General features: G+C 54.1%; 8 protein-coding genes across 8 annotated transcripts; 5 read left to right on the top strand and 3 right to left on the bottom strand.

Moving 5' to 3' along the window:
* Positions 1 to 53: 53 nt before the first annotated feature.
* On the top strand, positions 54 to 607 carry EV422DRAFT_497017 (uncharacterized protein; the record flags this gene model as incomplete). The annotated part of the gene is made up of 2 exons (XM_053067917.1): positions 54 to 179; positions 251 to 607. Coding segments are annotated over 2 exons (483 nt in total), but the record flags the coding sequence as incomplete, so codon positions are not given.
* Positions 608 to 2,793: 2,186 nt separating this feature from the next.
* On the top strand, positions 2,794 to 6,855 carry EV422DRAFT_497095 (P-loop containing nucleoside triphosphate hydrolase protein; the record flags this gene model as incomplete). The annotated part of the gene is made up of 10 exons (XM_053067923.1): positions 2,794 to 2,931; positions 3,008 to 3,242; positions 3,318 to 3,448; positions 3,524 to 3,666; positions 3,729 to 4,086; positions 4,151 to 4,406; positions 4,492 to 5,106; positions 5,175 to 5,432; positions 5,515 to 6,312; positions 6,392 to 6,855. The coding sequence occupies 10 exons, from the start codon at positions 2,794 to 2,796 to the stop codon at positions 6,853 to 6,855; spliced, it is 3,396 nt and encodes a 1,131-aa protein (XP_052925066.1).
* A 2,954-nt stretch (positions 6,856 to 9,809) lies between these two features.
* On the top strand, positions 9,810 to 11,731 carry EV422DRAFT_532305 (uncharacterized protein). The gene is made up of 5 exons (XM_053070525.1): positions 9,810 to 10,126; positions 10,197 to 10,340; positions 10,471 to 10,671; positions 10,769 to 11,155; positions 11,226 to 11,731. Exons 2-5 carry the CDS (start codon positions 10,278 to 10,280, stop codon positions 11,598 to 11,600), a joined length of 1,026 nt encoding a protein of 341 aa, XP_052925065.1. The 5' UTR covers positions 9,810 to 10,126; positions 10,197 to 10,277; the 3' UTR covers positions 11,601 to 11,731.
* Positions 11,732 to 13,613, bottom strand: EV422DRAFT_532302 (putative RTA1 domain protein). Its single transcript, XM_053070524.1, has 3 exons — positions 13,052 to 13,613; positions 12,324 to 12,718; positions 11,732 to 12,247 (listed from the first exon to the last, which is right to left on the bottom strand). Exons 1-3 carry the CDS (start codon positions 13,336 to 13,338, stop codon positions 11,934 to 11,936), a joined length of 996 nt encoding a protein of 331 aa, XP_052925064.1. The 5' UTR covers positions 13,339 to 13,613; the 3' UTR covers positions 11,732 to 11,933.
* A 1,215-nt stretch (positions 13,614 to 14,828) lies between these two features.
* On the top strand, positions 14,829 to 17,275 carry EV422DRAFT_588084 (catalase-like domain-containing protein; the record flags this gene model as incomplete). The annotated part of the gene is made up of 8 exons (XM_053073488.1): positions 14,829 to 15,026; positions 15,117 to 15,464; positions 15,537 to 15,557; positions 15,639 to 15,939; positions 16,015 to 16,157; positions 16,229 to 16,605; positions 16,708 to 16,933; positions 17,006 to 17,275. The coding sequence occupies 8 exons, from the start codon at positions 14,829 to 14,831 to the stop codon at positions 17,273 to 17,275; spliced, it is 1,884 nt and encodes a 627-aa protein (XP_052925063.1).
* A 640-nt stretch (positions 17,276 to 17,915) lies between these two features.
* EV422DRAFT_506994 (uncharacterized protein) lies at positions 17,916 to 18,349 on the bottom strand (the record flags this gene model as incomplete). The annotated part of the gene is made up of 2 exons (XM_053068615.1): positions 17,916 to 18,007; positions 18,082 to 18,349. The coding sequence occupies 2 exons, from the start codon at positions 18,347 to 18,349 to the stop codon at positions 17,916 to 17,918; spliced, it is 360 nt and encodes a 119-aa protein (XP_052925062.1).
* A 997-nt stretch (positions 18,350 to 19,346) lies between these two features.
* EV422DRAFT_532294 (GH3 auxin-responsive promoter) lies at positions 19,347 to 22,116 on the bottom strand. Its single transcript, XM_053070523.1, has 6 exons — positions 21,086 to 22,116; positions 20,773 to 21,014; positions 20,358 to 20,702; positions 20,144 to 20,289; positions 19,899 to 20,071; positions 19,347 to 19,827 (listed from the first exon to the last, which is right to left on the bottom strand). The coding sequence occupies exons 1-6, from the start codon at positions 21,774 to 21,776 to the stop codon at positions 19,562 to 19,564; spliced, it is 1,863 nt and encodes a 620-aa protein (XP_052925061.1). The 5' UTR covers positions 21,777 to 22,116; the 3' UTR covers positions 19,347 to 19,561.
* Positions 22,117 to 23,398: 1,282 nt separating this feature from the next.
* EV422DRAFT_568250 (uncharacterized protein) lies at positions 23,399 to 24,942 on the top strand (the record flags this gene model as incomplete). Its single annotated transcript, XM_053072630.1, has 3 exons — positions 23,399 to 23,611; positions 24,109 to 24,339; positions 24,442 to 24,942. 3 exons carry the CDS (start codon positions 23,399 to 23,401, stop codon positions 24,940 to 24,942), a joined length of 945 nt encoding a protein of 314 aa, XP_052925060.1.
* Positions 24,943 to 25,121: the final 179 nt, after the last annotated feature.

Raw genomic sequence — 25,121 nt, 5'->3', positions numbered from 1 at the left:
ATATGAGGCTACGATCATGAGGTGATGGCTGATTCATTCTTGCCTTACTTTTCACTAGCGGATCTACTGGGGTTCCGAAATCAATCGTCTATCCCATGCGCAAGTCTCTTGAAATCCTTTCGCAAGAATCTGATGACATTCTTAAGACCGACGATGTGCAATGGCTTCGTGGAGGAACGGTAAGGGTCCCTTCCCGATTATATTTCTAAGTTTACGGCATCACTAATTTCGTCTCCTGCAAACGCTGCAGACCTTCCTCCGCCCTTTGTTCGAAGTTCGCCGCTTCCCATTCAACAAAACCGTTCTGCACCTCGACCCGGGCAAAAGCATGGAAGACCAATGCCGCAATCTCCTCTGGGAGCTTCAGGAAAGCTCCCACACGGAGCCCATGCGCACACATTTTACGCCCAGTGCGTTTCGCGTGTTCTTTGAGTATGCCAAGATGATGGCGGGGAATACGTCACCGAAGTTTAAACGCATGTATTGGCTTGTGCTGGGTGGGGAGGCCGTGACGAGGGATCTGACGGCTATTGCGAGACGAATGTTTCCGAATGCGACTATTGCGTGCAATTATGCTGTGGGTATACAGCGTCTTCGTCTGACCTGAGTGAAACAACCAATCTTATGTACTTTTCCGCAATAGTGCTCAGAATCGGGCTTCGCAGGAATCGCACAATGCTTCATCGGCCCCGCAACAACCATCCCCCGCGAGATATGCTACCGCCCCTGTCACGGCTGCGAAGATCTGGTTCTCCTCGACCAACACACCTACACCCCACTCCCCAAGCATACCGGTGTCTCCGGCATCATCGGCTTCGTCACAAAGCACAGCGCCACGCACTACCTCGGCAACGACGCGGCGACCCAGCACATGTTCCGCGCCACCGCTCCCGAAATCAGCACTGACCTAGACATGCTAACCCTCATCTCAGACGATATAGGCGAGTATACCGCCCGCGGCGCCGTCGTCGTCAAGGGCCGCAAGTCACGCAACATCAAGATCAACGGCCTGTTCATCGACCTAGACGACGTAGAGAATCTGCTTCGGAAACCCCTCTCGGACCCCGCGGCGGGTGTAGCGGCGTTCAAGCTCATGAAAGGCGTCCACCGCGACATGTTAACGCTGTTTCATGCCGGGTCAGCAACGTCCGCCATGGTTTCGCAGTGCATTCGCGGGCTGTTGCAAGATTTGGTCAAGAACGATGGGCTGACTTTGCCAATCGCACCGCAGCATTTGGCGGAAATGCCGTTCAATGCCAGCTTCAAAGTCGATATGCAATTGTTGCAGACGTGGGCGGATGCAAGCACGCCGGTGGAGAACTCGGTGGGGCCTGTGGCTGCGGCGGAAGTCGTGCAAGACAATGTCAAGGGCCGGTCGGCGCCCTTGGGACCACGGAACATCGCGTCCCCGCAAAATGCCGAGGATGAAGACGTCGACGACTCTAAGACCATGTCGGCGAAAGACGAGAGCGTCCAGGATGGGTCGTCGTCGGCTAACGGCGAAGTCACGGCCCTGGCCAACCTGATCGCCGCGGATATTTCCAAGATCCTGAAGATCGACGCCAACACGATCGATATTACCGCGCCGTTGACCGATGTGGGGCTGCATTCGATTGCTATGTTGCGTCTGTACTTTAAATTGCAGACCAACTATGATTTCCAGGAAGAACAGTGCCTACTGTTTGATACCGAGATGACGCTCACTCGTTTAGCTAGGATGATGCTCGGTATGCGATCTGCCATCTTTCTCACTCTATACCCGCTTCCATTCACTCACTCATTGCTTCCTTGTCCGCTTCTCGTCACCAGCGGTCAAAGACTCATCCTCCGACAGCGACGGAACCCGAGTCGAAGAAGAAGCGGACGGCGCGCGGGGCACAGATACACAGACCTCGCCCGAAACGATGGACGAAATCCAACTCCAGAAAAGCATGCTCAGCATGAAAGACTCCCTCATGCAAGTCAAGGTCATCGACTCCATCGTCGAAGACGAGATAGAAGTCCAGCCCATCGTCCCAGACATATGCGACCCCTTAGCGTTCATGGACTCCACCACCGAGCTTCTCAAAAGCGGGAAAGTCGACCACGTGACTGTCACTGCCCACGGCACGGAGCAACAGAAGCAATCACACACCGGCGACCTCACCATGTACGACGGGCTCAGAACCGTTGATGTTTCGTGGATGACCCCGCTCATGAAACTCGGCGCCTCCCGACCATTGTCCGCGGATGATCTACTGAAATTGAACGTGAAAGATACGACCGAGACGGTCAGCAAGTCGATGGATGACTTTGAGCGCAGGGTGAGGGAGTGGGATGATGGAGGGAGAGAGGGAAAGGCACCGGGACTGTTTGGGGATATGCTGAAGGCAAACACAGGCTACATGTGAGTGCGCGCCCACCGACTCACCCCTGCCTTTTTTCGTGTACATTTACAACTTCTTCTTGGACAATATAATGCTTGTTGCAACGATTGAATGAAAGTAACTGACTTTGCTTTTCAATTTCCTTTACTTCCGTATCTATATTTGAAGACGCACAGCAGGCTTGCTCTGGCTCCTCTGCATTTCCGCATCGCTAGCGACCCCACTCTTCATCCAACAAATCATCATCTGCTCCCAAGCGCCTCCACGGCCCAGCGGCCCGCCCGAAGCCGTCGACAAGTACAACGACGCGATCCTAGAAGCCACGGGCGGGATGCCGTTGTTCTTTGACTCGATCTACATCAATGCAGGGATCCTCCTGGCATTACGCATCTTGTTCACATTCGCGGGTCGAGGGAGTGAGCAGATCATGCGCCGTTTTGCGCTTAATGTCAAGACGGCGCTTATCAATGCGGTGTTTGAGAAGACGCTCAGTGTGGATAGCTTGAGCTTTCAGCGGTTTTCGAAGGGATATGTGGTTAATCTCGTCACTGTGGATTGCGAAGGGGTATGTGTGCTTTTGTTTTGGATCACAATGCACCATGGAGACAGCATTGATTGACCGTCTCTTGCCGCCCGCCCAGATTACCGGAGGCTTGCAATCAATGCACGATCTCTGGGCGATCCCGGCTCAGATTGTCACTGTTTTGGCCATCATGGGCCACATCCTTGGCATATCGGTGTGGGCAGGCGCCGGTGGACTCATCGGCGCCGTCTTCGTCGTCATGTTCATTGCACCTGCTTTGATGGCTCGTGCGGCGCCGCAGATGTCCCGCTTCGATGACGAGAGGATCCGATTGATCAAGGAGACTGTGCAGGGTATGTTCGAGATGCATGTTCGCCTTCACATTTGTTGGGGTGAATACTTCCGGCTAATGGGTTTGCGCATGACAGGCATCAAACTCGTCAAAGCGCAAGTATGGGAACAGATCTTTGCGAGCAAGATCATTGCCGCGCGCGCCAATCAGGCAAAGAGTCTTTTCGTATTCAACATCGGGATAGTGTGCTTTGTTGTCGTCGGTCAGGTGAGTTTAAAAGCCCCGAGTACAAATGTGCCGGCTCTGGACAGGTTTGGCTGACCCACTTTTCCCATGTGTTAGCTTGGCACGACCATTGCACCCGTCTGTGCGTTCAGTCTTTACGCAGCTAAAGGCCATATGATGAAGGCCGCGATTGTATTCCCATCTATTGCGTTCTTCAGCATTTTGGTCGATCCTCTTATTGCTCTCCCGCAGACGCTCAGGTCTGTTACGTCAAAGCGCTAGGAGATACTTTGCATGGACTTACGCGTACTCAATCGAACAGCGGGATCATGAGCGCAAGTCAATCCTGGAAACGTGTGTACCAGTTCCTCACCGCCAAACGTCAAGTACCCGTGACCGAGAGGTCGTCGCACTCGGCACCCGCCGCGGAAACCAAGTTATCGTCAGAAACTGCCATTCTGATCGAGAAGGCGTCTTTCTCATGGGCGCCGAAGGAGTATCATACGTCCGTGGACGTCGGGGCGAACGCAACATCGGCTGTGCTGGACAGCGCTTTCCTGAAGGACATCAATGTGAATATTCCGAAGGGATCGCTTACGGCGATTGTCGGGGTTGTGGGATCGGGGAAGACAAGTTTGCTGTCTGCGATTACTGGACACATGCAATGCGTTGAGGGCTACGTAAGTGACTGAGGATTCGCCCACGCATGGCAAATAATGTCGCTAATCAAGTCGCATCGTCCAGGCGTACGTGGGTGGGACTTTTGCCTACACTTCCCAGCAGCCCTGGGTGCAGAGCACAACCGTGAAAGACAATATCACGTTCGGCCTCCCCTATGACGAACGGAAGCTACAGAATGTCATCCGCGCTACCGCCATGCAAAGGGATGTGGATTCATTCGAAGATGGCATCCATAGCGCCATAGCGGAGAAAGGATCCAATCTCTCGGGAGGACAGAAGTCCCGCCTGGCTTGTGCTAGAGCGATGTATAATGATGCTGGTAAGCAGGATGCTGCTGCTCGCAAGGCTTATGAAACCCGATGCATAACAGCACACTAACTGTGCGGCCCTCCTTCTACATGCAGATATATATGTCATGGATGATCCCCTCGCCGCTCTGGATGCCACTGTCGCTCGCGAAGTGTTCGAGAACTGCATTCGGCAGGGCCTCGCGTCCAAGACCCGCATCCTGGTCACCCATCACCTGGACCTTCTACAAGCCGTCGACTCTATCATCGTCATGTCCGAAGGACGGGTATTGGAGCAAGGGTCATTTACAGAGCTCTCAAAGGCGGGTACGCACCTCTCTGCTCTTCTCGCCGGGAAAGCAAGAGCATCGGAGGAGCAAGATGATGCCAGTGAGGCCACCACGGCCGAGGATCCAAAAGTACCTTCTCACATTGCGGCCACGTCGGCCAGCAATACAGCAATAGAGCTGTCGGCGGAAACGCTACCGGCGACGATCATAGCGGAAGAGATGAGTGACTCAGTCTCCTGGTCAACCTACCGCAGCTACATTGACGCAGCTGGTGGCGGGCTCATACTCGTTTCACTTTTGGTTCAGATCCTGCTCTACCAGGCGGGAAATGTCATTATGACCCAATGGCTGTCGTGGTGGACGTCGGATAAGTTTATGCAGGGAACGGATTGGTGGATCGGTCGGTACAACGCCGTCGCTTGGACGGCCGCCTTCCTTCTGAGTAAGTTCTCTTTGGCAGCGATTGCAGATCTCCTTTGAGACCTAACACTCCTTCGTTTCTGTCTATAGTCATCATGAACACGAATATTCTGCGCGGCGTATCTCGAGCATCCAACACATTCCATCAGCGCGCGGTCGAAGGTGTCCTCCGTGCCCCACTCTCGTGGTTCGAAAGCCAATCTGTCGGGCGTATTGTCAACCGCTTCTCTCGCGACGTCGCGGCCCTTGACCAAGCCATGATGCCGATTTTTTTTCAATTGGTTGCTGGACTCGGGACATTTCTGTCCATCGCGGTTACGGTTACGTATAACGTTCCAATCATGTCTGGTGGGTATACGAGTCCATGGCCTTGGCTATCTTTGAGGCTCTAGATCTACATCCGGCTGACACATGGTATTTTATCTTGCAGCGGTTCTTGGTGTCATGGTGATCGCCTACTACCTTGTCTTCCGATATTACCATCGTACCGCGCGAGAGCTTCGCCGACTTGAAGCTACCGAGCGCTCGCCGCTGTATTCGTACATCAACGAAACCATGGAAGGCATCCCCACCATATCCGCATTCCGCCGCGAAGACGATTTCCGCCATCGCGCGAAACAGTTGATCGACCAAAGTAATCGAGCATCCTTCCTCCGCTACAATGCCGAGCTGTGGGTAACCCTGCGCATGGACCTCATCTCCGCGGTCGTGATTGCGGTTCTCGCGGGTCTCGGCGAAACCTCCTTTGCGGGAACGGCATCCAATTTTGGCATGGCGTTGGCGTACTCGGCCGCTCTCACTTACATCATGACCATCATCGTACGGAGCATTGCGAACCTGGAGAGCGAGATTTACTCGGTACTCCGACTGCAGGAATATGCAGATCGATTGCCGTCCGAGGCACAGGGTGCAGACATTCGTGTAGATCCTAGCAAAGCGTGGCCAAGCCAAGGCCACATAAGGGTCAAGGGGTTCTCGGCGCACTACGCGAGCCGGCCTGACCGATTATGCCTGCAAGACGTCGATCTCGAGATCCTCCCCGGTCAACGCATCTGCATGGTGGGACGCACTGGAAGTGGGAAAAGCACGCTGCTACTCGCACTGTTGCGCATGATTGAGAGAGATGCGGGCAGCATTACTGTAGACGATCGGGAGATTCATTCTATGGCACTGGAGGATTTGAGGCATGGACTCAACCTCATCGTGCAAGATGCATACCTGTTTTCAGGTAAGCAAATCTGGCCGACTAGCTGATGCATTGCCTTTGTGAGACCGCCGAAAGCTAAGGCTGCGTCTTTCTTTCACAGGCACCATCCGCACCACCCTCGACATTAGGCAAAACCTCACCGACGAGCAGCTCTGGAGCGCGCTTGAAGCCGTCGACATGAAACCGTACGTCTCATCCCTTCCCCAGAAATTGGATACGCCTGTCACGGGCAACGGGGAGTCCATCTCGGCCGGGCAACGCCAACTCCTCTGCCTTGCACGGGCCGTCCTCGACAACCCGCGCATCCTCCTCCTTGACGAAGCCACCGGCTCTGTTGACGCGAAGACGGAGCAGACAATACATAAGATTATCCGTGAGCGGTGTCCGCACGCCACGGTACTGTCTGTGATGCATCGTTTGCAGGAGCCGGTTATCGCCGGCTTTGACAAAGTGTTGGTAATGAGCGATGGCTCCGTTGCTGAGTTTGAACGACCGGAGGTGTTGCTTGGCCGACCTGACTCGCTGTTCAGTCAATTAATGAAAGCGAGCTCAGGTAAGGACTGAATTCAGGTCATCACGGCGTACACATCCGCTTCCCATTTGATATTCGCATCTCCTTGAAATGTTTTTTTTTACGTAGACCAACATCTTAATCCGACCTCTTTTGCATTGTATCCCGACTTCATGTACATACATCAATGTTCACTCTGGCCTTACTCTGATATTCTGCCTATTGATATGTGACGCACAAAGAAACCTTGTAGAGATGAACGTAGAGCAGCAGCGACAGAGTTTTTGGGACCCGGGTTCTTCTGGCTCATTAGTACCCCGCAAAATCCTCTTCTCTGTGCAATACCCACAAAAATCGTGCAAACGGGCCGCTCCCTGGCGCTCTTCGGACAGAGAACACTTCTGCGGCTGAGGTGAGCAATCCCGCTCCTTACGAACTTCAACCCTGGGAGGCCAGTAAGGATGGACGAAATGTCGGAGCGACCGCAATCCGGTCTCCTCACCGCCGCCTCCGTGGGAGCAATATCTACATCAACACATTGATCTGATCTATGTCTTGCACTTTCGTAGCTAGACCACTCTATGTTGCTCAGGTACCGTCACAATTGTGGGGTGTCGATGATGGTTGTCGAGTTTTCCATGACGAGGACGGCGGTGAGCGGCATTATGAGGTCGTTTAGGAGCTTGCCGTAGAGTTGGTCTCTGAAAGAGATGGGGAAGATGATGAATTCATGAAGCTAAGTCATCTCTATCGGAGATGGACAGAGTTGCAGGAGAAGGCCCCAGGTATCTTCATGTACAGTACTGCCAATGTTCAAGTCCCGGGTAGATACCAAGCCCTGCGCCATCCCCATGTACACATTGTCCTGACTGAAAGCACGGCTGCAAGGCGACAACCCAGCAAAATAAAAAGACTATATCAAAAACACCCTTCTGCGTTCCTCCCCGTTCACATCTCCCACGCGTACAATAAATGCCTCCCTCCCAAACATCCCTCCCCGAAAAACGAGCTCACAGTTGCAACGGCAACGGTCGCCCGTATGATCCCAATTGTCAGCATCGACACGAATCCTAGCAGAACCGCCAGCAGACACACCTCATCAAGACAGGACAAGCCGCCCCTTTCGCACGTTATGATGACCAACGGGATGCTGTGTCGCGGAACTGCTCGAGTCTTCGTTGGGCGGGGACGATGGCGCCGCCCGGGGTTTGGGTCGTTTTCTGAACTCGAAGCGAAGAGCGGAGATGGGACAATATAGATATTTACGTTGCGGCCGAACCCCTGCAGCCAGACTCTTTCCTTGGAAATCCAGAGGGCACTCTTCTGTCGTATGTACTTGCAGAGTACGTTTCTCCCCAGCACTTAGCACGCATGGAACCGTGTGGAGGAGCGGATGAGTTTGCAGCTGCGCTTGAGAAGTCTAACAACTCGCCTTACTGTGAATTTGAAGAGCTTCAGACGATAATTTGCCTAAATTGTTCCCCCCTGAGTATGTGTTTGATTGCGGTCACGACTAGAAGCTATGTACAGTCGGCGGGAGCACCAGCGTCTAGCATCTTTTCCACAGCAAAGTGCATATACAAGGATGTTTCTCGAATGGATGGATCCTTGACGTCTGACCTCCAAGGTAAACGCTGGAGGTCTTGCAGTTGACAGGGTCCAATACTGTCGATTCCAAGGATGAGTCACCTGTCGCTTTTCGTTTTTACTATGCTCCGCGTCTCGTAAACTCCGCTCGCTGCATTTCCCCCTCGGAAGGGGAGCGTTTTCCAACCTTCCTTGCTTCCTTCGCTTGTATTCGTTTCTTGTACGTCTTCCCTTACATCGCAAATACACCCGCAAGGTGTTGACAGGGAACTGGAAGACACAGCAGAAAGGGATGTCGGAGTAAACCAAAGGCAACGGCAGGATATTCGGCCTCAGATGTCTACTGGACAAGCTATTGGCCCACACACATCCAGCTCTGGCAGCGACGTGAAGGATTTGAGCCTTATCATTACATACCGACGGTCAAACTTTTATCTGGGTGGATTCCGAAAAAAAATTGCAAATCTGCCTTCATCGAATACCAGCCAGAATACCAGCAGGACATGGTAACGCACCGCGCGGTCCATCGACATTAATGCTGCGACTCTGTAAAGTGTGCGTTTGCAACTAGATCACTGACGCAAGACAGCAATGGGTAACCGGTAGCTGTTCTGTATGACTCGAATCCAAAGGCCCTCCGCTGCGATACGAGGGAACCGCACGTAAAAAATACTCATAACTGGATCCGCTCGCAAACCTTCGCGCCGGGAGCGTTTTCCGGTCCCACTTTGTGCGTCGGCCATGGGACCTCTACAAGTCTGATTTCGTAGCTCCATGCTTAAAACGATTGGCGACTGCTCAACGTTCCGCCCGACACCGCGGCGCAGAGATATCCACAGTTTCCCAACACAGCACAAACGGAGCATACGAAGTACTACAGGAAGGAAGCTATCGAACATGGCGCCGATGCACCCTGCTCGTTGTCTACCACCACATTTGCACTCACATGGCCGGGGATTACAGCTCACATCCACCCCTGCCCTGCGTATTCGGCGGAGAGTAGACTGCTCAAGCCCTTCACATTCGTTCCCAACAAGAACCCGTTGCCCAATTACACCAGCCGCCGTCATTTGTGAGCGTCTTCGAACTCCATCCTGATCCATACACCTTCTACGATCTATCTACCCGCACGAATAATCGACAACAATGTTCATCTCATTTTACTCCGTTCGCGCACCCGTTGGGGAGGTTGATGTGAGTATATAGGCAAAATTGGGTGTACATCCACCCCCGAAAATCTTTTGGCGTTCGGCTGTTGTTTTTTTTCTCTTGCCATTTATTGGCATATGAGAATCATCCCTCTTCCTTTTGGGAAAAATCGTGGTTGAGGAGGTGAGCTGATAAGATATTGCATCCCTGGGAGCCTATGTCGCATGTGATCTGAGATGCTTCTCCCATCCCGCTCGCCACCCCCCAACTAGGGCATGCCGAGAGGCAAACTCGCATCTAATCTTTGCCTTTGCTCTTGCTCGTTTCCTTCCCTGTAGACGTGAACGCCGAGAACATTTTAGGCATACCCACCCTGTCTGTCGAAGCTTCAGTCGGACGCATCACCGGAAGACCCAGAGAAAAGCATGCATCTTCAGCGCATCTGCACCCTCACTTGAACCTCAAAACTCACCAGCACAGAACAGAGAAAGAACGTATAGCTAACCACAAGCTTGACGAGCCAACATACCCGCCACCCCCCGCATTGCAACCTGACGCGGGAGGATTACATCGCTCGAAAGTCATCGGGTAATGTCCACCGCCTAGCGATTGTCAATCACTTCATTTCCTCTGAGCTAATGCGACCACCGCCCGTCAGGCATTGCCCTCACCGAAGCGTATAGACATCCCTGATCTTGACAGTCGGTATTAGGAACCATTGAGATAATCACATATCACAATGGACCAGCCGCGGATGATCAGATGGTCGTTCCATGTCGCGACGTGGAAGCCGACGCCTGAGGTATGTCTCTTATGATCCCCGACCCTACTTGAGCGTTTTCGTTGTAGAGGGATGTTTTGATTTATGACTTCCGCATCTACGTGTCATTTGCCGAACTCTTCCATTCATGATCCTTCTACCCTCGGCCCAGTTGATCCAAACCCTCCTAACGAAAATCCCGGCGCACGAACGCACCAAAATTAAACGCTTCCGCTTCCCCATGGACGCCCGCCGCGCACTCATCGGCCAGCTCATCGCCCGCGCCGCCGTCATGGCGCTCATCCCGGCGCCATCAAGGGAAAAATGGGCGGACGTAAAGGTCGAGAGGGATAAATACGGGAAGCCGTTTTTGGTAAGCTCTTTTGCAAACCCATGTTGTTTGGTTTTTCGTTTGTTTTTTTTGCGCGTGTGTGGTTCTTCTAAGTGATTTCGCAAAAAAAAAAATGCAGTCATTTCCAGATATCCCCCACCTCCTCTTCAACATTTCCCACCACGGCGACTGGGTCATCGTCGCGGCCGGGTACGGGTCGCAACTCGGCGTCGACGTGTCGCGGTTCGAGAAGCCCACCAACGAGACCCTCGACGAATACTTCGCGGCCTTTGACGAGATTTTCACCCCGAATGAATGGGGGTACATCAACGGCGAGACAACACAGGAGGGTGATGGCGGCAGGAAGAGGAGCGCGAGGGCGGAGATGTTGCGCAAACATACTCTGAATGCGGAGCGATTGAGACGGTTCGTGACGCTTTGGGCTTTGAAAGAGAGTTTTGTGAAGGCGATAGGGATCGGGCTGGGGTTGGATTTGATGAGGGTGGAGTTTTGTGTCAAGGATGCAGTATGTACTTTCCGATTTCCCCTCTTTGCTGTGTGCTGTACGTGTGGATTGATGTGTTTTTTACGGGCAGGACAAGAACGATGCTGCTCCAGGACATGCACTGCACGACGACATCGCCGCCACCCCGCACATCACCGTCTCCCTCGACAACATCCCGCAGGCGCAATACACGTTCCACATGTCTTATCTCGACTCGTACCATCCGGCGGCGTATTGCTACCTTCCTGTGTCTGATAATCACACCAGTGAGGATACCGCTGTGGGGTCGAGTGGGAATGATGGGAGGAACGCAAAGGATGGGAATATGATGAGTGTAGATCATCGGGTCAATGGGCGGGGTGAGGGTATGGGGTTAGGAGAGGACGACAGCAAGGCGTGCGCGGGATTCAGGGAAATGAGCTGGGAGGAGTTGAGTGTGCGGATTGAGGCTTGCGAGAGAGGATGAGGGCGCAGATGGGCATTGTACAGTAGTTGAGTTGAGTTGAGTGGATGCGGAGACGACATACATGTCTAGTCTGGTCAACATGTAGTTTATATACCCTAACGGCGTACCCCCTTCATTGAACTGAACAAAGCTCTTAACAAATTCAATGTGGTGTTGATGATTCAAGAATATAAATGTACAAATATACGGAGAGGGAAATACAGCATAATGCACCAGGTAGTAAGACGATCGAATACACAATACAATAAACTCGAATGAGGAGAGAACGGGAGGCGAGGTCCAGAAACTTGAATGTCCGCCGCTAAAAGGTCGTAAAACTCTAAGACGCCCAACCTACTTCACCTCCCGTAGCGCATGGCCATGTCCGCTCCCACGTCCATGCACCATCATCTCCTCCGCTCGCAACGTATAATCACTCGACCTCTGCACCTCCACCAACCGTTTCCAGTTCGTCATCCCATACAACTGCCCAAACACGCGGCCAGGGTGGTATGCCAGCATGAGCGCGATGGCGCAGAAGATCATGGGTCCTTCGAGGACCATGAAGAGGGGCTCGTCGTTGGCGAGCTTGCCGCCGAAGCCTTCGGAAAGCTCGATTGTGCGGAAGGTGGAACGGATGAAGATGAGGATGGTTGCTGTGGCGATGGCTGGTGGGGGAGAGAAAGGGCAGTCAGTGTCCGACGAAAGGTAGTGCAAGGACAGAGGGAGGGGATGAAGACTTACCAAACTCGAATCTCTTCAACTTCTTCGAAGCCGCCAACTCGGCAAACTCGCCCTTCCCACCCACCGCCCCCATCTTGGCCGCCTTCCTCGCCTTCCACGAGAATTCCGCCCACAAGCTCAAAAAGATCAACGAGAAAAACACCTGCGCGACCAATCCCGCCATCATGATATGCACGCCGAGATCGAGCGTCTTTTTCGTCGTGGCGGCGCCGGCGAACCCGCCGCCGACGGCTTGCAGAACCAGCGAGATCTGGTCAAAGACGATGAAGACGATGGCGTAGGTACGAGGTTTGAGGCGAGAGTGTTCAAGGCCCTTGATGGCGACGACGCGCCCGAGGAGGAGGTAGATCGAGATGGAGATGAGGGCCGGGGCGATGGTCAACGGAACTAGGTAGCTATGAGAAGAGAAGGAGAATGGATGAGCGAAGCGAAGGGTTGATTGGAGGGATGGTTGAACGGATGAGCACAGCGACGGCCGCTTGCTTCAACTTGGTTGCGGGGATGGCTGAACGCTGCGTAGGTTAACTGTATCCAAGCGCCAGCGGGTGGTGGGACGGGACAGCTCGCTTCGCTCGCAAAAGATCCAACGCTTGCGGGTCGTCGCTGAAAACCGGGCTGAGGGGAGTAGTGCGCCTTTGAACTCGCTCCGCTCGCGCTCGCGAAGGCCAACGCTCAGGCTCCCATCGCATTGCAAACCAGCTCGCTCCCTAGGCTCGCTCACAACTTACAGCATGAAATAATCAAACTTCCAAGGATTCCCAGCCAACATCAGTCTCCCCAAATAACCGAGGATTTCCAACGTCGTGCCCAAGAACAACGGCACGGAGAAATCCCAAGTGCTGTACCGCCACGCCTGGCGCGCATGTGCCAACAACAAGATCGCAAAGATGGAGAGATAGATGGCATTTGCAGGGACGTTTGGGAGGTAGTGGATGTAGGCACGCTCGAGCGGACATTGTTCTGAGACGCCGTTGTCGGAGCAGAAGCTCGGGACGGTGATGTCGTCGGAACCCATGTTTTTGGCCGTTGGGTTTGGCGGGATATTTACGGGATGTCTGACGAGCGACCGGCGCTGGAGATCTGCTGGGGGGCTGAGATTTTAGAAAATGGATATGCGAGAGTGTGATAGGGTGCACTGTGCCCGCTTCGAAGCTTTATATAGAGTCTTTGCTTTGGATCCGCACATGCACGAGCAAAAGTCGACAACACGAAGTATTTGACTCCGTTTTTCGGAGGCCGTCTGAGTACATTAAGGCAATTTACGTACATTGTGCGCGGTAGCGGGTCCCTGACTCGCGGAAGCGAGCTGAAAGCGAGCTCTCGGATGGGAGTGAAATGTATCAGTTTTGATCCGTGCACAACGGAGCGTTTTTCAAAGTTGTAAGGTTGGATCAGTGGCCTATGAGTCCGCAATTCTGTGGACACTGGGGGCTGATGATAATTCAGGAGGAGGTCAAACCATCCAAGGGGCTTCTGGCAGGTCCACCGTCGTCTTATATATGATCTGGTTCATATAATCCATTGATGTACACATTTGTCGCGATAGAAAGGCGCAGAGGAAAAAGGATGCTTCCGCGAGAACGTGAAAATGCCCCGCACCTCCGTTGAACACGTTCTGTCATGGACATTATTGGACATGGACGGGCCAATAGGAGTCAGGCAGGACGAGCATACAACATCTTCGCACGGACCATACCATGCATGCCAAGTCGCAGAGCGAGAGAGAAGAGAGAGCCCCACGAAGCGCCGCCGGGCATCTATCTTCTCTGCCAACTTGCCCATGATGACGCTGGCCGTGCATTTTGGACTCCTCGGAGTGATGATTCTTGAGCGGCAGCGGGCTGCGGTGGCGCAGTCATGCACACTCCCAGTTCGTGTGACTCCCAGTTGCACGCGCTCATGTTGAAATTAATACGCGACTGCGCGGCGCGTTGGGCGATGAGGGGCGGGCGTCTCACAAGAAAAGTCGCCTGCAATAACGTCGCCCAAGACGACTACGCGAGAAGGAGGTTGGACATCGGGGAGGATATGCCAATAATGGCAACGTTCTATGGCTGCAAGGTTAGACACAGTCCTGTTATCTATTTGTATGTAGGGAAAGAATCCGCGATCCGGTCGCCAGGAAACAGAAATGGCTCAATTAAATACGATGGAATTAAATCAGTTCCACGTGACAGAATTGACAGTGGACGGGAATTGACAGGAGGAATGACAGGTTTAAACACCCCCACAAAAGACGGTCCATGGGGACGTACGGTGAAGCGTAACCCTTTCGAGTTACCTATTCCGCCCAATGTTTTCCCCCATCCCCCCCTCATCATCTCAACGTGGAAGTAAAGGCCTCCGTTATTACAACTGATTGTTGAAGGAATCGTCTAGATCTCGCACGCTCGCCTATGAGCGCATATCGTCCTGCAATATCGTTCTTAAACCCGTTTCACGCTTAGCTTCCCCAGCAGCAGATTTCACAGATCAAACGTTTTTTCTGTCCTCTACTCTGTAAAAATGCTGTCCGCTGTTAGCAAGCAATCTACTCCATCGTCTGCAGGTGCAGGCGCATCGTCCGGCATCACTGGACTGCGTAGCGCCGCCCATGCGCTGGATGCCCGCGGCAACCCCCGACCGTCGCAGCGCAGGTCGACGGGTGATACATTGAGCCAAGGCCCGGCGGTTATTGCAGCACGGTTGACCGGTGTCACGGAGGTATGTCTAACGCCGAAAAGGGCGACTCGAATTTGATTTCAGATTCAGACGCATTCTGTCGGCTCATCCAACAAATTTTGCGAATGCTAGTGCTCACGCCAAGACGACTGCCCCAACCTCACAACCCCCACGGGCATCCCTCTCCCGCACACAACGCACACCCTCCACATCGCCGGCCACCCGCTCCTCACGGACACAACCCTCACCGCGAAACTCTCCACCTTCACCCACTCCAAACCCCTCGAACGCACAGCCTTTGCCGGCGGCGCGGGCGCGTTCGGGTACTTCGAGACCACGACGGATGCCGCTGGTGGGTTGACCAAGGCGAGGTTCTTGCAAGGCGTCGGGAAGAGGACGCCGGTTTTTGTGAGGTTTGGGGGAATGCAGGGGAGGGACGGGCCGGATTCTGGGAGGGGTGTTCGGGGGTGTGCTGTCAAGGTGAGTGGATGTGTGCATTGAGGGGGTGAGTGTGGCGATTCTTTGATAATTTCGGCAACTTCCATTCGTCAGTTTTACACGGAAGACGGAAACGTAAGTCGCCTTGCCATTCCATTTTGCCTTGCATATCTTCTTGCATCCCATCTCGAATAACACACTGCACGGTATGTTCAGTACGACCTGGTCGGCCTCAACCTCCCCATCTTCTTCATCCGCGACCCCATGCTTGCCCCGGACCTCTTCAACGCCCTCTCCCGAAACCCCTCCACCCACCTGCCCTCGCCTACATCCACCTTCGACTTCTTCGCCAACGTTCCCGAAAGCATGCACGCGGCGACAATGCTTTTCTCCGACCGCGGCACGCCGGTGGGGTATAGGTTTATGGATGGGTTTGGCGTGCATGTGTTCAAGTGGGTTGATGAGGCGGGTGCGGTTAGTTGGGTTCGGTATACGTGGTTGAGTGAGAATGAGTGCGGTGAGTTTTTTTTTTGTAAAGAAATGTTTGAGGTAAGCTGGTGGTCAGGATTTCATCTGAAATCTCACAATGCAGAGGAAGCTGAAAGCACCGGCGACGCTGAAAGCCATGGTCAGTCGCAAGAATCCAAGACCGGGAAACGCAAACGACAAACCAAGAAACAGTTCACATGGCCCGAAGCCGTGCGCATGTGCGGCGAGGATCCCGATTTCGCCAAGGTACGCTTCCGTCCAGACCGAAACTTCAGAAAACCATGCATCATTCTCACCCAAACATCCCACGGCCCCAGCGCGACCTGCACACCCACCTCTCCACCGGCGGGCACGCAACCTGGGCCCTTCACATCCAAACGCTCCCCCCTAACACACGCCTCACCTTCGATCTCCTCGATCCCACGCGCACCTGGCCCCGTTCCCTCTACCCCCTCCAAAGAATCGGGCGCATTGTTCTAACCCACAATCCCGAGAACTACCACCGCGACGTCGAGCAAGCCGCGTTCGATCCAGCCGCAATGGTGCCGGGCATCGAGCCTGTAGGCGGGGATATGTTGATGAGCGCGAGGATGGCGGTTTATGGAGCGGCGCAGAGGGCAAGAGTGCAGGGGGAGGTGGAGCGGGCGCCGGTGAATTGTCCGTTCAGGGCGGATTGTGCCTGTCCTGTTGGAAGGTGAGTGTAATTTGGGTGTCCGTCTTTCTCTGCACATCGAACGTCGACGGGGAACGTCACGACTCACACACACAGCGACGGCTACTCCAACTACACACCCAGCTCCTTTCCGGCGAGTCCCACCGCCGCACTCGACGTCGATTGGCAGGCTTACTCCGTCACAACCACGTGCGAAGAGACCGACAAACCCGTGATGGCCACCCGCGCGTCGCCGTGGCCGCATGAAGGCCACACCAGCGAGTATGACCAGGTCCGGAAGCTGTATCTGGAGGTGATGACGGGGGAGGAACGGATGAGGTTGTGGGGTAATATTGCTATTTTGCTCAAGGTACTGCTCCAACGTTCCTCGTGGTGCTGAAAATACCGGATCGATGGAACACTGTCCTCTTTCCTCGCGCAGGACGTACCTCCCAAAACCCAACACCACTTCCTCGCCCAATGCCACGCCATCCACCCCAGCTACGCCTGCGGCATCCACGCCCTCCTCGGCTCTCCTACCACCATCACGCTGGACGAGGTTGCCACACTCGCCAAAATCGCGCATCGGGTTAAGATGTGTGGGTGGGATGTGCTAGGCCCGTTTACATCGAGCGCGGATGAGGAGAGTGGGGGGCTGAGGGAATTTTGTAGGGGGGCGTGTGATGACTGCCATACGAGGATTACTGAGTGATGGCGGGCTGGGAATTTGGGAAAAAGATCCCGCAAAAGGGAAGCCCTCAAAGAAAAACCCGTTCGCGGCAGATCAAGCTATGCGTCCATAGCGAAGGAAGAAATTTGCCCCAGACAAGCTCACATCATTCGTCGTATCGTTCGTCGTATATATATAGTGGTAGCATCCATGATCGGCGTATATCCCATCGATCGTAGGTTCTTTCACATTTACCTTGCCCCCAGGTCCCATGCGTTTGATTATTCATATGCATGTGCGTTAGATGTGCGTGGAGCAGAAACCATGCTCCCAACTCGCGACCGTACCATTTTGCGATTTTCCAGAAAACCATACCAATCGGCGAATTCCCTTCGAAAGCCGTAACACATGTACTTGACATTTTCTCTATATACATCTAAGAAAATGACACGTCGGCGTCATGAAATGGGAGCGGCAAATCTCGCAAATTGGAATTTCATTCAAAGAAGCCAGCTTCAAATTCAGATTGGATGGGGATGAGCACAGCCGCTATCTTCGGTGGATGCGTGAGGTATCTGGCAAAGAGGAGCGGTGGAAGTCGGGAATGATGGGAACGCGGCTACTTCTAAGAGAGGACTATATATATATCGGTAGCAGAGGATGACTCCGGGGAAGTGATCCGTCATTGACATTGCACCGATTTGGGACGGTACGTGTCGTTTATCTGCAGGTCGTTCATCGCCGCCGCCGCGTGCGCATCCTCATCTCTATCACCTGCCAAAAGTCAAACACATCGCTATCAGCACCTCAACGTCGATCCCCCCGAAATTTCCATCCCTCACACATACCCAAAATCATTCCAGCAATCCAGACTGGCGTAACCCCGTCCCCGAAAAGCGCGGTCCTTGGCGCCCGGAACCCAAACTTGTGCTTCAGCTTGGAATGCAGGCGCGTGACCGTCATCGAGTGCAGGCCGAACTCGCTGAGCGGTGTGGTGAGGGCGATTTCGGTTGGGGGTTGGTTGCAGACGGTGGCGATTTCGAGGACGATATTTTGGGCGAGGGTGTGGAGGGCGTGGGAGTGGGAGTGGAGTGGGGTGGGCATTTTTGCTGCCATTATGTTGCGGGGTATTCGAGCTTTGCGATGAGAAACAATTTCGACGGACGTCGACTGGGAAAGCGGTTGTTGATGATTGCGGGTACTAATGCCTCCCCAGACAGAAAGGCACTCACTCCTGTGCCTTTACTGTTCTCAACTTCTGTTTTACAGAACAAACTCGCGCGGATGGGGAACGCTCTCAGTCCTTATACCACTGCATAGCCACTTCCAAAAGGAGATTCTCGTGAAAGATCCGCCCTTGCATCCAACGCCGGGCCTGGGCTATCGAAGTTGCTATCGGCTTATCTGAGAGTCAATGCTTGACTTGGGTCTGTATTTGCAGCGTCGATCTCAGAGGTCCACGGAGGGTGTCCACTGTCACAGCCTAAGAATTTGCACGCACAACATCCAGACTCCAGAGGCTGGACTCATACGGATAACATCGTAACAGCCATTCGCAGTTAGGCACGACCACAACTCTCCGTTGTGCACAACGCACATTTGTACCGCAGCCTCACACGGGATACATTATCCGCCCCGTTTCCAATGGTTACAGCCCAACAAGGCACGTACAGTGCCATACACGGCACATGAGCAGAATAGCCGCGGGGTGTGTTTTCGGAAGCGTCGGAGGCCCGGGGGGTGATTTCACGGACAGACGGAGCGTTGTTGAATATTCCGGCACACTGTCAATTTCAAAGGACGCGCTGTCGCTTTTCGGTGTTTGCGCGCTCCGTTTGTGAACCATGAGCAGTGGCAACAGATGCCTGTGCATATTGCGCATTCATTCAAGGTCTGGATGCACTGGCCGAACGCTACGCACATGGCGAACCTACATTGGACGCCTCCGCGCAGAGGTTGCCCCGTACTTGATCGGCAGGCGAGGAACGTTTGCATTCGGTCTCGACTTTGGTGGAAGACTATCGACCCTCGTGCCACAAAGAGCTGGTCCATGAGCCACAATGTGTGTGCTCGTTGATTGGCAAGTTCACATGGTCCTCAGAGCCCTAGGCGAAAACTCCCATGTCCTTCAAGGAGTGTTTTTCCGCATTTGGTTTTGATACGTTGGTATGAGTATGTATTCTGATGACATGCAAAAAGAAAGAAAATACGCCGACAAAGCACCACACGTGCAAATGAGAGAAAGTGCACCCGAACAGCGAACGGGGCCTCACCCCCACTCCCCCTGAACACCAGGACGGATGGGACTACGGTTTTGAGATCACAACTCTACAACTCCGCCACAACCCGCTCCAACAAAAATTCCTTCGTGCGCTCATCATACACCGCAGCCGGAATCTTGATCTGTCCCCACCCGCTCTTAGACTCACGGACCTTGATGTCGCGGTAATCGCGGAACGTACCGGGAGCGAGCAGGCGGATGGTGGGGAGGCCCAGCTTGCCGGAGGCGAGCTCGCGCTTGTAGTTGTCGTTGGCAGAGCAAATTTGGGACTGGATTGCTTGGCGGGCGGCGGGGCCGAGGGGAATGAGGGGGTCTGTGGGGGAGATATGGAACGTTGGGAATGTGAGAAGACGGTGACGAGAGCGGAGGAACGGTTGAGCATACCAGCGCTCATCCCGTATCCGAGTTCCAGGACAAATCCATACGAAGGCGGCATGTGCTCGTTTTCAGGCAGCACGGTGAATTCCGACGCGATGCCAAGCACCTTGCACGCGGCGGCGGCGGCTTGCGTGAGTTCGTCTTCGGTGGTGTATTCGTTGGCGAGACGGATGGCGACGCTGTATAGAGGTGGCGATGATATCAATGAACAGAGAAGCTGAAGATGCGTTCTATTTGCCGGGAACACCTACTTGCGTCGCTGACGGAATCGCACCACCGGCTGGCCACTGGTGGGGTGGAACCCAACCACCTGCACAACGTCCGACATGCGGTACCTCCACAGCCCGTCGCGGGTGGTCGGGATGATCTCGTACTGCTTGCCTACCTGTACCTCCCACTGAAACGAATACAATTGCAAATGAGAGAACGTAGGGCAAAAAACATACCCGGGAGCGACAAACGTACCGGCGCAACAGGCACCAACTCCCCTTCCTCAGCTTCATCCTCCTCATCCGCGGGTAGAAACTCAATAACCTCATCCCCGCTAATGATCTCAAACAAGTTCATATCCTGCACATCATACACCCTCCCAAAGAGCGACTCCGACGATGTGATGCCCAACGAGCGGACGAGCACGTCGGGGCCGAGCAGGTGCCGAACGGAGGGGTAGGCCGCAAAGAAGATGCCGGAGCTGATGGCGACCACCGAGTCCAGGTCGGGCCAGATGCGTTTGAGGATGCCTTGGTCGTTGAGGGAGGATGTGAAGGAGCGGAGCTCGGCGGCGCGGTCGGGGTGTGGTGAAACGTGGCGCTGGGGGTATCAGAGAGATGAAGGTAAGAACGCGGTTGCTCGGCACTTAATCGGCAGGGGCAATAATCACCTCTAGTTGTTCCCTGACTTCCTCATACCCGTCCACGGGAGGGAGTACACCCTTCTCGACACAGTCGACCAACATAACCCAGTTTTCCTGCATCGCTCTGCAAAAGTCAAGGAGGATGGTGCTGAATACGAACGAGCCAAACGCTAGCTCCTTGTCGCAGAGAGCAAAGAAGGCGTGCAGGACCAGGTTCGCTTTGTAGTCGGCGACCCAGCAGATAGCCATGGGAGATGTTTGCGTCGGTACTGAGAAGGGATGAGCGCATTAACGGGCAGAAGGTGAAGGAGCGCCGTCCCAAAGCACAGGGTGGCCTCACCCTTGTATTGCATCCGATACGAATCCGTATCCAACTCCATATCCAACGCCATCCGAATACTACCCGTCGACATCAAACAAACCGGAATACTCTTCACCTTCTCCCCATCCGCATCCACAACCGTCACGACCTCCCTGTGCCGCATCGTATACATCACCAAACTCTTCTTCCCCGGCGCCAACTCCGGGTTCGACGCGCCCATCACACCCGCGGACCCCGCGCTCACTTCCGCCGGGTGGCGGTACTTGGGGAACAGTTTGGCGGTCTTGCCGGAGGTAGCGGACGAGTGGGCGATGAAGAAGGGAAGACCCGGGGCGAACATGTCTTCAACATCAGCTTTGTTGAGAGGTTTCGAGGCGAGGAAACGGCGGATGTAGGGCTCGTAGTCCTTGTAGGTGCTGAGGGAAACTGAGGCACGGAAAGTTTCGTAGATGTTGTCGGTGGGTTGGGCGGTGGTATTCAGAGCGGCGCGCAGGGGAGCGAGCTTGTCGGCGGTGCTGAAGTAGCGGGTGATGGAGTTGGTATTGATGAGGTAGTTGAGAGTCTTTGTGTTTCGGTCTTTGACCTGCTGTTCAAGCTCAGGAGTCAACTTTGTGAGCGGCGGGATGGCGATGGGACGTGCTTTGAGAGCCACCCCGTCGGCCTGAGCCCTTTGGGCTGGGACGGGGCTAGTGGCGACTGGAGGCGACATATTGATGTGAGTGAGGTGAGGTTGCGAGTCGATGACAATTCTCTTTCGGCAAGATAATGGGTTGAGTGTGGCGTTAATGTTGCCGCTCCTGAGTGGTATGGTGAGGCTCTGCGTAGAAGGCTTACGGGCCTTTTATACAGACGCTATGGTGGGTGGTACACGGGACGCTTCGAAAGTTCGGAAACAGAAAACAGACTACAGGCCAAACAAAACTTGACTTCCATGCCGCAATTGTGGACTATGCGCGGGTGCCATAACAATCCTATCATTCCCTGGAGCCGAAGCTGAGAAGCCTGAGGTCGACGGCGTGAACGGGCCGTTTCCACGATATTGGCTAGTGTGCATATAGAGCGTGGATAGTCCACTCCGTGCATAATAACGGGGCATGGAATCGGAGCTCACGTTTTGTGTACTAATGCGCAGGGGAACGCTTCGTATACTGTACATCGGCGCTTTTCCGAGAGTGACAGGATTCTGACAGCGCGCTGCGGTTCTTTCTTTGGCTCCGTCCGCGTAGACCGACCACACCGACCACCCGCATTTTCGCAGCTTTCTACACCGATGCAGCGTTGCGCTTTCAGTGCTCTTTAGATCGATTCCGATTTCGGAGTCCGAGGCGCTTGTAGGGATAGGGTTGTCGGCGGGCTTCTTCGCCAGCGGCCGCCGGGAAGGGATCCGTGAGTGGATGCCAGGGAGAATGCTTATCCACCTCTACTGTGCCATAACATAATAGGGGCAATTGCAGCAGCATGGTCGATTTGTCGTATCAAGGCCCCGTCGTATCGACGCCCCGAAGAAAGGCCCCTACGTCCATACTGTATTCGAGGTCATGGCCACCTCGCCGGGAACTTGTCTTGCAAATATGTTGCCCGGCATACCATGATGGCGTTCCCCATAAATGCTGCCGCCCCAACCAAGACGTCTACGATGTTCGTCGACGTCTTGTCTCGTCCTTTTGATGTTCTTCTTGTTCTCGCCATCCATTCATACTTCCCGCCCGCCCCGCCTCAGTTGGGCAGCACCAAGCTCTCGAGCCCAACTCTACAAAACGCTCGTGGTATATATATATTCTTCCGCTCGAAGACAGGCTGAAGAAGTTCCACTACTAAACTAAGTGAGGGGAATTCGAAAATTATGATGCTTATTTATGCCGGTTTTAAGTTTAGAATTGATCAATTTTCGCATTCATGATTGAAGCTTGACGTCCTTCTCGTGGCGGGTGGCAAAAGGCACGGTCCTCATTATAAGACTCTCCAATGAGAGAGGGCGAAGGGGCCAAAATTACATAGCGCAGCGGTCTCGTTTTAGACCTGGCCCATCGGCGTTCTTTCCAGAGACTCGATTTCGAGTTGACTTGGGATTGTGACGACTTGCCGCACATTCGGCCGAGTATGAAAGGCGAGTGTGGGGTGCGAGGGATTCCTTTATTTACCAGAATAGTATACCAAACGCCAGACTCCAGCATGTCCGAGAACGAACGTGCCCAGTAGGCTTGGTGAGTTCGCCTGTTCGCGCTGTGAATTCAGCGGAAGCTGTCAAAAGATGGAAAAGGGGCAAATATAGCGCGTCATGCTGTCAATCGGCCTCGTCCCTAGTCTTCCCTTTTCGAGCGCGCTCCCCTCATGCCCCCTGTTGGGTATGTGACGCTTATATCGGCTCTTCTGTGTGTTCTGTCGCCACTAGAATCGAGCAAGCTTGACCCTCACGAAGAATCACCCAACGAACCCGTCTTCTCCTCCTCAGCCTCCATCCTCACCAAAGGCTCCCCACCGACGACGACGCTGGCACCGCCATTCGCAATGCTGGCACCTCCATTCGCAACGCTGCCTTCCAGGGTAACTTTTCACAAGGGCTTTTGGACCACTCTCACTGACAAGGATGGTAGCTTGACGCAGAACAGAGAACCCGAGACCAGGATGACCTGGAGATGTTTATAGTTGCCGTCTTAAGCGGGCCGTATGATCCGAGCTTGCCGTCGCTCCCGCCAAGGGTTGATTTCTTGGGAAGTATTCTTACGGTCATCTTTGCCGCTGCCAATACCAGTACGCAGCGACTGCCTTCATCCTTGTCTCATCCTTGGGGGGCGCGTCTTGCTGAGCTGATAAGAGATCAAGAGGGATCGATTTAACTCCGCTTTATTCCAGGACGTACTGTATGTACAGGACATACAGAGTGTATATAATATAGGCCACCAGCATCCCTCCAGCCGGCTTCAGCATCACTCCAGCCTGGGAACTCCCGGCTGTCCCGTCCGACCACTGCCAACTGCTCACATACGGCACATTTTATTAGTGGTCGCTTTACCTTTCTCAGCCTTTCTCGCAACACGCAGGATGTTCCCGGAGCCCTCGTCCTCTCCGCCACCAGCAGCCACACCGCTGCTGGCCTTTCAGGCGACTCCGAAATGCACCAGCTCGTCAACAACCACGAGTGGTCCAAGACTCCTCTGGGTCCTATCCACTCCTGGTCATGGTCCATCAAGTCGACTGTCCGAACTCTGCTGGCCTCGCGGTACCCTATGATACTATTGTGGGGCAAGGAGCTGACGCAGATATACAACGCTGTACAGCCGCTGTACTCTCCATCCTTGCGCAATCCGCCGCTCCCGAACTGAAACAGGAACAGCTCATTTCCATCGTTCAATGGACCATGTCGGTCTGCGAAGCCACTACCCTGGGCCGCACGCGAGACAATGAACAAAACGATCCGTGAAGCCCAGAAAGCCACACTCGAAGCAGCCGGCTTCTCCGCCACGACCGTCGATTCCGTTCACGAAGAATGCACATTTGGTGTCCGAACAAAACAGGAGCTTTTCGGTGAATTCTCCAAGGTCAAGGAAATCGTCGCCTCCCTCCAGACGATGAAGTCCCTTCGACCCCCAAAGGGTTTCAGCACCCCCGGCATGCGCAGCGGTCCCGACGCCATTTACGCCAAGGCTTACCCCTCCAAAGAGGAGCGCAATTCCCACGAGGAGGATTCCCACCACACACGAGGTTTCCGCAGCAATGCACACAGCGGATATCACGGTCGTCCACGAGGTCAAGGCTATCGAGGCCGCGGCGGCGGCAGCTGCAGCGGCGACCGCGACGGTTCCAGCAATCATCACCAAAACAATTCGAATGACTCGAAACGATACGGCACCGAATGCGGCTTCATCGACAAATAAGCAACCTCCGAACGGAGTCCATTCGGCTCTGGACGAGGAACATAGTCCTCTAGAGTGTATGGACGAGGAGGAGGTTGCTTAGTATCCCACCGCATTACCCACCGCACTAAGCACCTCCTCAACATTCGCCGCATTCGCATCACTTTATTTGTCGACATCCTCGCCTTCCGGCGCGATCA

The sequence above is a fragment of the Fimicolochytrium jonesii genome (assembly GCF_025526975.1).
Source record: "Fimicolochytrium jonesii strain JEL569 chromosome Unknown EV422scaffold_14, whole genome shotgun sequence".
Classification (NCBI taxonomy): Eukaryota; Fungi; Chytridiomycota; class Chytridiomycetes; order Spizellomycetales; family Powellomycetaceae; genus Fimicolochytrium; species Fimicolochytrium jonesii.
The sequence above is the reverse complement of the archived record's forward strand: the minus strand, read 5'-3'. Positions and strand labels throughout refer to the sequence as shown.